This window comes from Ornithorhynchus anatinus, chromosome 11, assembly GCF_004115215.2.
Source record: "Ornithorhynchus anatinus isolate Pmale09 chromosome 11, mOrnAna1.pri.v4, whole genome shotgun sequence".
Lineage (NCBI taxonomy): Eukaryota > Metazoa > Chordata > Mammalia > Monotremata > Ornithorhynchidae > Ornithorhynchus > Ornithorhynchus anatinus.
The window spans coordinates 43,906,186-43,920,446 of NC_041738.1; the positions used below are offsets into that span (position 1 = coordinate 43,906,186).

Genomic DNA, 14,261 nt, shown 5'->3' on the forward strand with positions numbered 1-14,261 from the left:
GGGCATTCACTTCAGAAAAAGACATTAGGAGTGATTAGGATTCTTAACTAGGCCCCTCTTTATCTTGCCAGGCTGCAATGGTGCCACAGGGAGGAGGACAACTCTGGGTATTTGGAGGGGAGTTTGCCTCTCCGGACGGAGAACAATTCTACCACTACAAGGATCTCTGGGTCCTGCACTTGGCCACCAAGACCTGGGAGCAAATCAAGTAAGTTCCCTCAGATCTTTCTTGCTCTCTTCCCCGTTCATTGCATCTTTGACGTCAGGCTTTCCTCAGGTACGTGTATTAGGAAGGGTGGAGGTTCTACCCGAATCACCAGAGCTACGTCTGCATGTATAACTGAAAAAGAACGAGGGAGGCTCTCGACTGTTTTTACGTGATTGATGTCCGGATACCCTCATCTAGAAATAAAGCCCGTCGCCCGGATGAGTTGCCATCTGCCACGTGGCTGTGTTTGAGTGCATTGCCGTTATCCGCCTCGGTCAGCATTGTGTTTTGGCTCGTACTCCTCGCCCTCCTCCCAGCCACGCTCAACCTCGACATCCATCATGTTTTAATGCCTTTCTCTTCCACCGGGCCATCTGTCTGTTCCCTTAGAGGCCACCACTTCGGTAAGTTCGCTTGCAGTGGAGCTGTCCCTTACCACGATGCGATCATTTCCTCCCCGTTGAGCTATCGCGATTGGTTCGGAACATAGGAAGAGAAGGCTTTAAGTCTCTTATATAATCCAAGTTAAGCACCTTCTCAGTGGACGGCTTATTTTACGCCTTCACCCGTTTCGTGGTTCTCTGCTGAATCCTGCCCCAAAGATTCTCACGGCTGGGGACGTGCAAGCATTTAGCTCGGAGCTAGCCAGAATGTTAGTCGTCCGATATTTACAACTGCTTGACATTGCTATTTTGGAAGTCGGGAAAAGATTTTATTTAGGAGGGGGAAAAAAAAAAGATGCTCCTTGATGGATTCATGCTCAGATAGAGAGATTGAGAGCTAACAGACATTATTGCTCAAATTGTAATTACCCTTACAGTGTATTGGAACTGTGCAAAATTTAAATGAGAGGTGCCTACCCTAAGGGTTTGCCATCTAAATTATTCAAGGCAGCGAAAATGATCTTTCAGTACAGTGAAATGAATTAGAAAACACATCTTGAATTCTTATACGGTTTGGCGATTCTGTCATTAGATGGCTCATCCCAAGCCCAAGAAATGTAAAACTGAGGAGAAAAGAGACAACAGTTCTTAGAAAACTACCTCTGAAAGAACTGCTCTCTGTGTGCCATCTTGTTTCTGAGTTTTCTCACTTTCTCACTCGTTTCTGGGAGAGGCCTATTAATGAGCAGTCCGTTGCCAACGTACAGGATAGGTCCAGAGTATCTTTCGCGGGGTCACCTAGGAAGCTATAAACGAGCCAAGATTAGGCCTCATTATCGTTGTAATCGTCAGCTGTAACATCACATAGTAAGCGCTCAATAAATATGATCGAACGAATGAATTGAATGAACCAACTGGGCCTGTGGTTTGCAGAGCACTGTAATAGATAATTGAGTGACACTCAGAAGTATTAGATGTGTTCCACTGTCCTTGAGAAGTTTACAGTCTGAGAGAAGTCAGACATGAATCGATGAAAATAAAATAGTTCAAAGAATATGAGCACAGATGTTGATATAGGCACTTGAGTTTATTATTTATATCACATAAGCAGATAAATGCATAACAGTGTGTAGGTGCTTGAGGATAGGGCTTAACTAGGGAAATTGGGAGGATTAATCAGGGAGTGGCCCCTGGAGGAATTGGTGTTTTGGAAGGCTTAGGAAGGAAGTGGTTTGGCAAAGTCAAGGAGGTGAAGAGGAAGATATTTGTAGGTCCCTAATTCGTTGCGTATTCACCCAAGAATATCGTATAGGTGTCTGTATTTTGGTTTACAGTCAGTCCTTGCCTGGGGCTCCATTATAAAGCACGGGGCCTATGCTTAAATAGCTTCCAATATATTATTAAATATGTAGCTGTTTAATTCCTAAATATAATGTTGATCCTGTGGAGGAGATGTTTGTTGCATTAAACATATAACCCCTGTGGAACACTGAAGTTCAGGGGTGCTCTGAGTGGTAAATATCACACTGGAGCATCGCCAGCATTAATGAATTCTATTCTCGCATCTTGAGCCAGTTTTCAGTCCAGTTACTGTTTAAATATAATTTGTTTTGCACTCAGGGTGATTTAACCAAGAGCATATTTATATACCTCTTTGGAAAAATTACAAAATCTACATTAATATAAGGTATTTTATGGAAATTGATAGAAGCATCTTTGTTACATGACAGTGCTAAAAATCAAGTTTAGCTCTTAATTTCAGGCCAAAAGTACATGAGGGGTGCGGGACAAAGCTAATCTGCTTTGTTAGGTATGTTTTCGTTATAGGCATTTAATTCTCTGAATTCGGTTTCTCCGGAACTGCCCCAGTCTTTCTAGTGACTCAAGCTGACCATTGGCCAAGAGAGATCATTGGTGAAATGAGTAGCAGAGACAGAAGCCCATCATGGTATTCTTTTTCGGTTGTTCCTGTCTATTTAAATTATGATAAATGAACTCCCCCCCGCCCCCCCCATAATGGGACACTTGCATTAAGGAAGAACCTTACGTTATAGGAAAATTGTGATTTGGTAACCATTGATTCAGGAGAAATTAATGCATTTGGGGATAGAGGATTTGAAGCTCCCATCCTGCCAGGTGGTTTCTGATACATCATTAGTCTGCTACTAGTAGAATGTTTTACATCCTTCCCACGAATTGTGCTTTTACCGTATTAAATGCTGTAAGATGCCCCAGACACCAAGAAACAGAGTACTGAAGAATACAGTGAAGCTGAGGCAGAGTCTGGGTGGGAAGCATAGCAGCATCTTGCTTTGACCTATGCCCCCATACATGTGCACAAACTGCGTCTTCTGATTTTGAATCTACTTGCAGCAATTTGAGTTCTCTCCCGAAGAAGCTCTTGTCGCGAGAAGAACATTCCCTAATTCTCCCTCCATGTTATATCCAGATTACATAATGAACACGTGTTAATAGCAGAAGTAACTCTACTGTAATCAGTTCTGTGTTTAGTTCCTCGAACTTGATAAGGAGACTTTGTACCTAATTGCCTGAGCCCAGAATTAGAACTCATAAATCTTGCTCTTGCGCTGATTTTTGCCGGGTGATTTTGATTAAATTAGACAGCAGCCATGTGCATGTGTATATGCAAGAATATTTTCACGTTCGAAATGAACTCTCTCTGCACACTTACTGTTAGGAAGAGAAGAAGATAGAAGGCGTGCTTAAATGAGGTTGTATCCTTACTTTCTCTTCCTCCTCTTCATTACCTCCCCAATCCCTACTAAACTAGATAGTTCAGCTTCCAGACTTAAAGGTACTTAAAAAGGCTTACTGTTCTGCCCATTTTTTCATAGGTCTGCATTAAACCTCGATTCCCCCTCACACCCTATTAGTCTCCTGCAGTCTACATTTTAGCAAAAAATGTGTTCTCCCACCTTAATTCTTACAAAATGCAGTAGCCTGCCTGTAGATTCTAGGCTCCTCACTTCCTCAGCTCTCCTCCCAAGTCCTGCCACTATGCAAGAGGGTAGCCTTGCTGTTGTGTGGGAATAAGGAAGCCGAGGAAGATAAACCAATAAAAAAGGGTTGGGAAATGGGTTGTTATTTATTATGTCAGTGAACCGATTGGGTGGAACTGAATGTTTCTGGGTAGCCCCGAACTCTTCTGGTCTCCTTGAGATCTCCTGTACTGAGGATAGAACCCTAACCTGACTTGTCCTGACTTCCAACCCATCGGCCTCCTGTTGACCTCCTTGTAAGGTTATGGGAAGCAGTTGGTTTACTAGCGAGGGAGGGAGTAATTTGCAAAGTTATGGTGAGTTTTGCTGGTAAGGGGGACTGTGTGCAGAGAACGGGGAGAATTTTAGAGGCCTGGGGAAAGTGTGTGCAGAATTGAACAGCTGGGAAAGGGCATATCAGTCATATTCTCGTTTTAAAAATTGTTGAGCTCGTTCATGGAAATGTGAATAAACGGCCGAGTCACAGCTATATGGTTTTTTTTTTTCCTCTTTTGACCAAGGATTTATGGACTGTTAAAAGTAGGAGACTAGATTAAAAGGACTGATGCTTTTTATTTAATTATAAAATTGAATCATCAGCCACTAACTGAAGTTTGGCAAAGATTTCCTTAATGACTTTAACACAAATCAAAGCGGCACAGAGTAGCCATTGGAATGTTCAAGTGGCCCGATGAATGCAGGGGGCCAGTTGATCACAATCAAGATCAGGTTACAGAAGACAGGAGGTAGAGTTAGAGGAATGCCGACAGGATCCTGTCTCTGTCGATTTGGTCGATCGGCACCAGTAGCATAATAGCCAACCTTGGCAAAGCTCTCCTGTGTAAAATTTTAAAACTGCAGATATGCTCTTGTTGCTTGGTCCTTGTTGCTTTTCTTTTAGATCAATACAATGAGAACGGAAAAAAAAGGGAAGCATAAATTACGACGTTTGTGCCAAAGTTTGCCTTATCGAGGTTACATTGCTGAGGTTTGAAGATTATGGAGTAGGTTCAAATGAGATGAAGAACAGACGAACGGTTCTTTGTGAGATATAGCGGGTTTCCTTTAATTTATGGACACAACTGGGTACAAGGTTTTGCGTCAGGACTCTAGTTTTACAAATGTTTTACGGAAGGAAAAGCTGAAACAGGTTGAGGCAGTCAGCAGGCGTAATGGAGGAGGTGGATTAGAATTCCGTCTTTAGATTTCAACCCTCTGTTTATGCTGAGTGTTGTAGGAAAGGTCTCCTCGGCTCCCCAGCTGTTCTCCTCTCTTGCTCGTGTGCACCCTCCCCATCAATCAGTCGTGTATTTATTGAGCACTTACTGCGTACTAAGCACTTGAGAGAGTGCAGTACCACAGAACTGGAGACACATTCCCTGCCCAAATGGAGCTTACAGTCTAGAGGGGGAGACGGACGTTGAAATAAATTGTGGGTATGTATATAAGTGCCGTGGTGCTCAGAGTGCGGTGAATATCAAGTGCTTAAAGGGTAGAGATCCAAGTGCATAGGTGATGCAGAAGGGAGGGGGAGAAGGGGAGATGGAGGCTTAGTTGGAGTAGACCTCTTGGAGGAGATGTGAGTTTAATATGGCTTGGGAGGGAGGGGAAAGGACTATATGAGTGGGAAGGGAGTCCCAGGCCAGAGGGAGTGCTAGTCTGTGTTCTCTCTCTCTCTCTCTCTCTCCCCCTCCCTCCCCTCCTCCTCCCCCACCCCCTTCCTCTATCTCTTATCCCCCCTCCATAACATCTTTAAATACCCCCAGGTAAAGCAGCATGTCATAGCAGAAGGAACACAGGCCTGGGAGTCAGAGGACCAGGGTTCTAAGCCCAGCTCCTGCTGTATGACCTTGGACAAGTCTTTTAATTTCTGACCTTCAGTTTCCTCACCTGTAAAATGGGGATTCAATACCTGTTACTCTGCGAGCCTCATGTGGGACAGGGACAGTGTCCAACCTGATTATCTTGAATCTGGTACAGTGTTTAGTTCAGTGCTTAGCCCATAGTAAATGCTTAATAAACACCGTTATCATCATTGTCCTTATTAAAGCCCGAGAGGTAAAGACCATCATTTTTTGGCTCTCCCGATATTTGTTTTGGATCTGAGTTCCAGTTGTGTAGAAATTGCTCTTGGCCGGGTAGTTTTGAATAAGTTGAATAGGTGTGAAACAGGTATTAGTTAAACGGCATGTAGCTCGAATTTGCTGTGACCGGTACAAATCGTCGAAAAGCTGGGTAGCCTGTTTAAAAGTTAGTCGGTGCACTTCGGTTGGCATTGAAACGTAATGCTCGCCAGGTGGTGTCTGATGTAATTCATAGTCCAACCACGAAGAAATCATAAAACATTCCACTAATGTTAATTTAGACCAAAATGGAGCTAGGGTGGAGTGATAGTCTGGGCTCCAAAAGTGCCCAAGTGAGCAGAAATTGAGAGAATTTGTTCAGTGCCAAAGACTCCTCAAGTGGACTGCCCCCACCCCTTTGGCTTTAGTGATGATGTCACTTCTGCGGCACTCTTGACAGCGAAAGGACACTCAGACTGATGACTTGTTGTGATTGTCCTTGGTAGTTGCTCTGTGGCCATGTTGGCAACAGAGACTTTTTAATTGACTCCATAATGGCTTGGAAGTGAGAGGGCAGAAGACACAATCCCATCAATGTCAAGAGCACTCTAAACCAAATGAAATTGTTGGTGTCCACCTCCCAGTCTCCCTTGTCCTTTATGGAGCAGACGGAAACCGGCCTACTAAGTACAGGCATTTGTTTTAAGAACAGTTGTCTCCAACCTTATATAGAGGGTGGGCTAACAAAACTGTCTCCCAGTTCTGCCTCTGCAGCCCTCCGGTCTACCATGTGTCCGTGGTACAGTTTGGTTAACCAGAGTAAAAATCTGGCCACCTGTGTCACCCCACCGCAGTAGGATGTGAAAACTCTGGCCGTGATCTGTTTTCGTAAGAGGGTGGAAGAGTCTAATATTGGCTCTGGAACCGTGGGCCTAAGGAACGGGAAGAAGGATCGAACTGGAATGGAAACCGAAAGAGGTGATCTGTAGCTCCTTGTGAACAGAGATCGTGTCTCAACTCAATGGTATTGTTCTCTCCCAAATGCTTAGGACACTGCTTTGCACATGGAAAGTGGGTTCACTAAATATCATTGATTGATTTATCTGTGCAAGCTGTGAAATCTGAATATCCCGTCTCCTGCTTTCTCTGAAGAAGCTGATTTTCTAAGGCGATTTCCACTGCTCAGGGTAGTGTTGGACCTCCGCCAACCCTCTGGGATGTTTGTCTATCCCCTATCCTTTTCTGGGGAGTAAAGGGACTTCCTGGACAAAATCAATCCATGGTATTTTTTGAGCACTTATTGTGTGCAGAGCACCGTATTAAATGCTTTGAGAAAGTACCAAACAGTAGATGGAGGCAGCAGCGGCACGGGAGAGAATCGAGGGCGGAGACTCAAGTTTACAGCTTGGAAGGAGACAATGGTAATCCACTTGTCAGCTCTGTGACTGTGGGCAAGTCACTTCACTTCTCTGTGCCTCAGTTCCCTCATCTGTCAAATGGGGATGAAGACTGTGAGCCTCACGTGGGACAACCTGATTACCCTGTATCTCCCCCAGCGCTTAGAACAGTGCTCTGCACATAGTAAGCACTTAACAAATACCATAATTATTATTAATTACTATTACTACCAAGAAAACCCTATGACTACACTACCCAGAATGATTGCAGATGGAGGCGAGGCGTTCTGAGAGATCTGTCCGTGGCATCGCTGTGGGTCATAGATGACCCGTCAGCATAAGACAGGATGTGATCCCTACCCACAAGGAGTTTTTCGATCTACGGGGTGAGCCAGACACTCTGTAATAACTCAGAAGTGCAGCACAGAACACCAGGCGCCAGCTATTGAAAGCGAGAGTAGCTGTTTTACAAAATCTGCACGGCTACAACAATGCGTGCAAAATTCCCACCTCATTTTTGAGGGAAACAGCCTTGTCTTGTCCGACATCACCAAGTGCTGTTTGCTCACCTTGTGAGACCCTGAACCTTGGGGACTGGATTGAAAATGAAAAGCCGCGTGGTTGCAGACAAGTCGCTTAAGCTAACCAACACAGCAGTAAATTCTGTACCTTTCATTCAGTTTGGTAAGGTGTCAACTTCTAGGAAATATTTGGGAAACAACTGTCAGGTGTTGTGAATATGACCACATACGTTTTGTAGAGCAATCCTTGTTGGAAATGGGGCAGGGGGGACAGCTGTCTTGAGTGGCAGCTATCTCTGCTGGAATGATTTTGCCCCTGACCCTAATGCTCCCAGATGAAGAAACTCCCACAACATTATGCATGTATTTTTGAGCTGTGTATGAAGACTGCTTGCTGAGTGGGATTATATTACATTTTTTAACACTCCATTTAGAATGATGGCATTCAAAAGGGCTGTTGAAAGGTGAAATATAAAGGAGTTTTTTTGTTTTGGGGGGAAGGTTGACTCCTTTTATAGGAGAGCCTATCTTCTGTTATACTTCCAAGACACGGTAGAACTTGGCTTCTGTTGCCGACGATGTGGCTGTGTGGTCTTGTCGGACTCAGCTGGTAAAACAGAACTGGCTCAAAGTCTGCAGATGTACAGTGCTCTACCCACAGTAAGCACTCAGTAAATATCACTGATTGAGAGTGTATTCTTAAGTGGGCAGCTCCTTGAGAAAAGTATTGCCATAAAGTGCTGTAGCTTTTTGAGCAAACGAGTTGCCAGTAATGGTGATGTACACTTAAGTGGAATGTAGGTTTAGGTTGGAGAGTGGTGGGGGAAATGATGTTTTACCATCAATAGGATATGCTCTGGGCTTGTCCAGAGTAGTTAAGTGACTTGCCCAAAGTCACACAGTAGACTCCTCAGGGAGTAGAGTGGCCTCCCTCTGACCTGGAACTCTCTTCCCCTTCGTATACAACAGACCGCTATTCTCCCCACCTTCAAAGCCTTACTCGGCCCCTCTAAACCCTCATTTCCCCATTTCCCTCTCCCTTCTTCATCACCTTTGCGGCCTCTAAGCACTTGATATTCACCGCACCCTCCCCACGGCATTTTTGCCTGTATCTGTAATGTATTTTAATGTCTGACACCCCCTGTTAAACCGTAAGCTTCTTGCGGGCAGGTAACGTCTACTAGCTTGTTGCCGTTTTGAAGGAAAATGTGAGAGCTTTTTCCGGAGGAAGGAAGACACTCATAAAACTAGCTCATCTCACAGAAAACAAGTCTAGAAGGAACACACTTGAAATGTCGAAATGCAGACCAAAAGCTGACCCTATAAGGAGAAATTTATGGCTTTTCATGTTTCCTGGCTTGTATAAGCTTGATGACTCGACTGATACTTTACTGCTGCTTTGCAGTTGACAGTTGGTGGTTTTTATAGCCCCTCACAGTCAAACACAAAGATTTAACCTAGCTGTGCAAATTTGCTTAGGTGCAAGGACTGAAAGAAAGCAGGCGGAGGAACTAAAAGAAATACCAAGTACCTATCCTTGTAAAACTACTAGCAGTCCAAGGGTGAAATATGGCACTCGTTTAGCTGGGGAATAATTGGGAGGATATCAAAAATTGGGGCAGGCTTGAGGTGTGATGAGGAATGGGGTTTGAAAAGAAAGTAATTTTACTGAAGAACTCAGCTTTGAAGAACAGAATCGAAGTTATGTAAAGGAGAATTGTTTTCAAAATTCAGATTCTGCTAGGAAGCTTCAAAGCAGTGAAGGAGCTTATTCTGAAACAGTTCTAATGAAGACTTCAGTTCTTTTAGAGCACTCACCTTGTTTTGTGTTCTCTAAAACAGGCTTCTAGCACCTACCTAAATTGTTAAAGTTGTTTGTTCTATATTTCTGCTGTAATTAGGGCCTTATTTTGATTGTTTGAACTTTGATCTATAAAATATAGATCATCAATTTTTAAAGATTTAAAATTTAAGTGAATTTGTTAACCTGGAGTTTCCCAAGGATTTGGATAGAGCAGTGTACTATATTAATGCAGAAGAATGTCTTTTGGTTTTCAAACTTCTGTGCATAGATGGTGTGAGTTTCTGTTTATCGTCCACTTGCTGCTTCCTTGTCCCTCCTCCCGAACCTGACTGAAGATTAGGGATAGGGTCAGATTTCGGGAGAGATCCAAGCAGTGAAGGTTGGGTTTCTACCCTAGATCAATCAATCAATTGTATTTATTGAGCGCTTACTCTGTGCCGAGCACTGTCCAAGCTCTTGGGTGAAGACAGTACAACAAAATTAGCAGGCAAGTTCCCTGCCCCTAATGAGCTTACAGTCTAGAGGGAGAGACAGACATGAATATGAACAAATAAGTAAATAAATGGGAGAAGAGAGGCAGCCACGTTTTCCACATTGCCCGTTACTGGTCCTCCTTCTCCTTTTCCAAGCCTGTAGTGAATCTTTGGTATGTTTTTAGGTACCAACTAAATGCCTTTTGGTCTCAACTAATTTTTTTGAACCCGGGTATTTAGAACCATAAATGGCACTGGTGAAAATTTAAATGGTCTTTTATCTCCTACCTTGTTTCCAAATCCAGCTGTTTTTCCTCCACTTCATTTCTTGGATTCTCCCGTTCCTCTCCGTTCATATGGCCACTACTTTGGTTCAAGCTTTCATCAGTTCCTGGATGCACAAAAGCCGCCTTGCTGACCTCTCTGCCTCCAGCCTCTCCCCTCTTTAGACTGACCTACGTACAACAGCTGGGTCATCATTTTAAAATGCTGTTCAGGACCAGAACCAGTCACCCTACCCTTCAAAGAATCACCAGTGATTCCCCATTTCTCTATCTCAAATAGGAACTTCTGATCATTCAATTTAAGACTTTCCTACTAGCACTCCTTCTTAGACCTATGCCACAGCTTAAAAAAGTCTCGAAGTCTCCTCCCTGTGTTCCTTCTCCCCATCTTCAAAGCCCTACTAAAATTTCTTCGCCTCTACGAGGCCTTCCCTGATTGAGCCCTCCCACCCCATCTTACCTCTCCCTTTTGCTTCATCTATACATTTGGCTGTGTTGCCCTCACTTTGTTATTCCCCAGCCCCTCAGCACTTTTTAAATCAGTGATACTTATCGAGCATTTGCTCTGTGTCGAGCACTGAACTAAACACTTGGGAGAATACAATATACAACACAGTTGATAGACACGTTCCCTGCCCCCACAAGGAGCTTACAGTCTATAGTGGGAGACGGACATTAGTATAAATAAATGAAATATGAACATATTCATAGGTACAGATAGATATGCATAAGTACATAGCCATCCGTAATATATTAAATTGTGTCCGCTTCTCATCTGTAAGGTTCTTCTTGCAGGGATTGTGTCTGCCTACTCTGTTGTATCGTACTCTCCCAAGCTCTTAGTTCTGTTCTCTGCACACAGTAAGCACCCAGTACATACCACTGATGATACGGTGGGCAAAGAGGACTTACCAGTACTGGCAAAATAAAGAACATGCACATGGCATTGTGGTAAGTCTCACCCCAGATCTAGAAATTAGAATCTGAATTCCAAACCGGGTTTCGCAATTCCTTTCTGTGGAAATGATCTCATCCATCTCTCTGTACTGCGTCTGTTCTCCAGATCTGTGAATTTGTCTCCGTCTCCTTACCTAAGCGAGGTATTCGAAAATGCGTGGTGGTTTTAAAACTATGTCGAAAAGGCAGTCGAAAAGCCCCTGATTTAATTACTTTCCTCCCTGTTGTGTTATTTGCATTTCAGGGCAACAGGGGGCCCCTCGGGCAGGAGTGGACATCGGATGGTGGCCTGGAAAAGACAATTAATTATCTTTGGTGGATTCCACGAAAGTACACGGTTGGTGTCAGCAGCAGAAAATGGACAGTCTTAGTGTTGCACTATTTTCTTCAGGTTCTTTGTTCAATAAACCAATAATACCTTAAATATTTTATTGCCAGATCTAACCTCTCGGGGCACCACCTCCTTTCTTTTGCTTCGAATGAGAGAGTGTATACACTCTGTTAAAGCAGTGGGAAGCTGACTTCGTATGGGAAGAATAATTTTGAACTGCCTTCTGGAGGACTGCTTGCCACCTGCTAAAATAACCTGGTTAAATGATCTTTCTTTTCCCCTCCTTTCACTCTGCATTCAGAGCTGCTGCAGTGGTACATGTTACTCCGGGGTTGTGGAAGTGGATGCAGGGTCTGGGTAGCGTTTGCACCTAGCAAAAACTATCTGCATCTCCAGAGGGCTCTTTTCTAACCCTGGGAAAATGCCTCCAGAGGTTCAAGGAGTTACTTCAGTACTTAGATCTGCCCCAGCCCTCTGCTGTAACACTTTGTCAAGCAGGTGTGCTGTCGTCTTCTATTTTGCTGGGTAAGGAAGTAGTGAAATCATTTGTAAGGCCAGCCTCACAGGACGTTCAAAGCAGTGTTATAACTAATAACACGTACAGGGCAAAGATGATGACTGTGAGTCCCTATAGCCTTAGCCAGTTCGGGGAAGTGGTGATGGGTTTTGGGTGGAGGGGATGGGGGGTAGAGAGGGAAGGAAGGATGGACAGACTTTCTTACCACCGCATTACTTCCCCCTGACCGTTCTCCCCTCGCCCACCTATTTCCATGATTTACCACTGCTCAATTGTTTGCCACTATGTCAGTGGTGTTTCTTGAGCCCTTGCTTTGTTCAAACCACTGAATTAAGTGCCTGGAAAGTACAGTTCAACAGAGAAATCGGAGTTGCTTCTAAAAGTCAATTGAGCAGTAATAGAAATGCCTTCTTCCATAGTTGTCTTTTATTTCACTTTGTTTTAACCAGAGACTACATCTACTATAATGACGCCTATGCCTTTAACCTGGACACTTTCACCTGGACCAAGCTTTCTCCCACGGGGCCTGGCCCAACACCAAGATCTGGCTGCCAAATGTCTGCCACTTCAGAGGGCAACATAATCATCTACGGAGGCTACTCTAAACAGGTAAAAGACCTCCTGAGGAAAATCGGTGCCACTTTTCTCTGCCTTGCCATCGTCTAGTACTTTCTCAGAAAAGGAGACTCCAGATCAGATTGATGACTGTCACTGACATTTGAGGATCATTTTTGTCCAATACTGGAAAAGAGGAAAAAAATTGGAATCTTTTTGTATAATTGCATGTACAGCAGCGGCCTGCACAAGATGTGGAACTTGGCGATTGTGACTTGGTGTAAACCACGAGGAGTCTGAAACGCCATTCTTCCAGCCACGGTACCCTGCTATCATTCTGTATATTTAACCAAAGACCCTGTCTCTTCCGATGTTTTTTATATTGTTTCACTCTTCCTTCTCCCTGCTTTAGTCTTAAATTATAAGCCCCCTGAGGGCCAGGAACCCTATCTAATTCTCATCTGTATATTCTTTCCTAGGAAGAGTAAAGTAATTTGCACACAGTAGGTAGTAAATAGACACCAGAGCTACTGCTATAAACTCTCCCACATTTAACTAGATAGAATAAAAGTTATGTAATCGATTACTACCTTCAAATCTGAATTCTACTAGTAGTTGTACTTTAAGTGCCTAGTGGTATTTTTAGCAAGTAGCCCCCAAAGTGCCTACTGTTCTCTAAGGAGCACAACAGAAGTACAGGGCACATTCCCTGCCCACAGAAGTGGAGAGTTTCAACGAAACATAATAAAAGCAAAAGTCATCCTTCTATATTGATAGTCTTTCTGATTGAGAGTTGAATGTTAAAAACTCTCTGGATATTGGATCCAATGTAATATGAGCTTAATAATCACACTTCCCACCTATATTTGAGGAAAACGAGCCAACTATTCACATTTTAAAATAGTATTTAAATGCTTCATTCATTCAATAGTATTTATTGAGCGCTTACTATGTGCAGAGCACTCTACCAAGTGCTTGGAATGTACCATTCGGCAACAGATAGAGACAATCCCTGTCCAGTGATGGGCTCACAGTCTAAATGGGGGAGACAGACAGCAAAGCAAAGCAGAACAAAACAAAAACAAAAAAATGCTTACTATATGCCAGGCACTGTTCCAAGCTCTAGGGTAAATACAAGATAATCAGGTTGGACACAGTTCCTGTTCCAAGTGAGGACTCACAGTCTTAATCCCCATTTTACAGATGAAGTAACTGAGGCCCAGAAAAGTTGTGACCTGCCCAAGGTCCCACAGCAGACTAGTGGCTGAGCTGGGAGTAGAACCCAGGTCCTTCTGACTCCCGTGCTCTATCCACTAGGCCACGCCGCTTCCCTGTCAGAAATTATTGCTGAACTGCTGTCTCAAGGATGAAGAAGTGTTTTATTATTTTTATCTGTGCTATCTTTTTCCCACTGTATGTTTGGAAATCTGTCTCTCCTCGGCTTCCCCCTTTGGAATGTCAAGTCCACTAATAATAATAATAATGTTGGTATTTGTTAAGTGACTATGTGCAGAGCACTGTTCTAAGCGCTGAGGTAGATACAGGGTAATCAGGTTGTCCCACGTGAGGCTCACAGTTAAGCCCCATTTTACAGATGAGGTAACTGAGGCACAGAGAAGTGAAGTGACTTGTCCACAGTCGCACAGCTGACAAGTGGCAGAGCCGGGATTTGAACCCATGACCTCTGACTCCGAAGCCCAGGCTCTTTCCACTGAGCCACGCAGCTTAGGACCCTGTCTTCTACTCATATTGCTCTTCAGCAGCACCTC

The 14,261-nt window shown here is 43.8% G+C and overlaps 1 protein-coding gene across 4 annotated transcripts in view; it reads left to right on the top strand.

Moving 5' to 3' along the window:
• The window catches only part of KLHDC4 (kelch domain containing 4), a 61,649-nt gene that overhangs the window by 21,270 nt on the left and 26,118 nt on the right, over positions 1 to 14,261 (top strand). For all 4 annotated transcript variants that reach the window (XM_029075400.1, XM_029075399.2, XM_029075402.2 and 1 more), the window contains 3 exons: positions 72 to 208; positions 11,334 to 11,426; positions 12,387 to 12,546. In XM_029075400.1, coding sequence (XP_028931233.1) covers positions 72 to 208; positions 11,334 to 11,426; positions 12,387 to 12,546 — 390 coding nt within the window. The remainder of the gene's footprint in view (positions 1 to 71; positions 209 to 11,333; positions 11,427 to 12,386; positions 12,547 to 14,261) is intronic.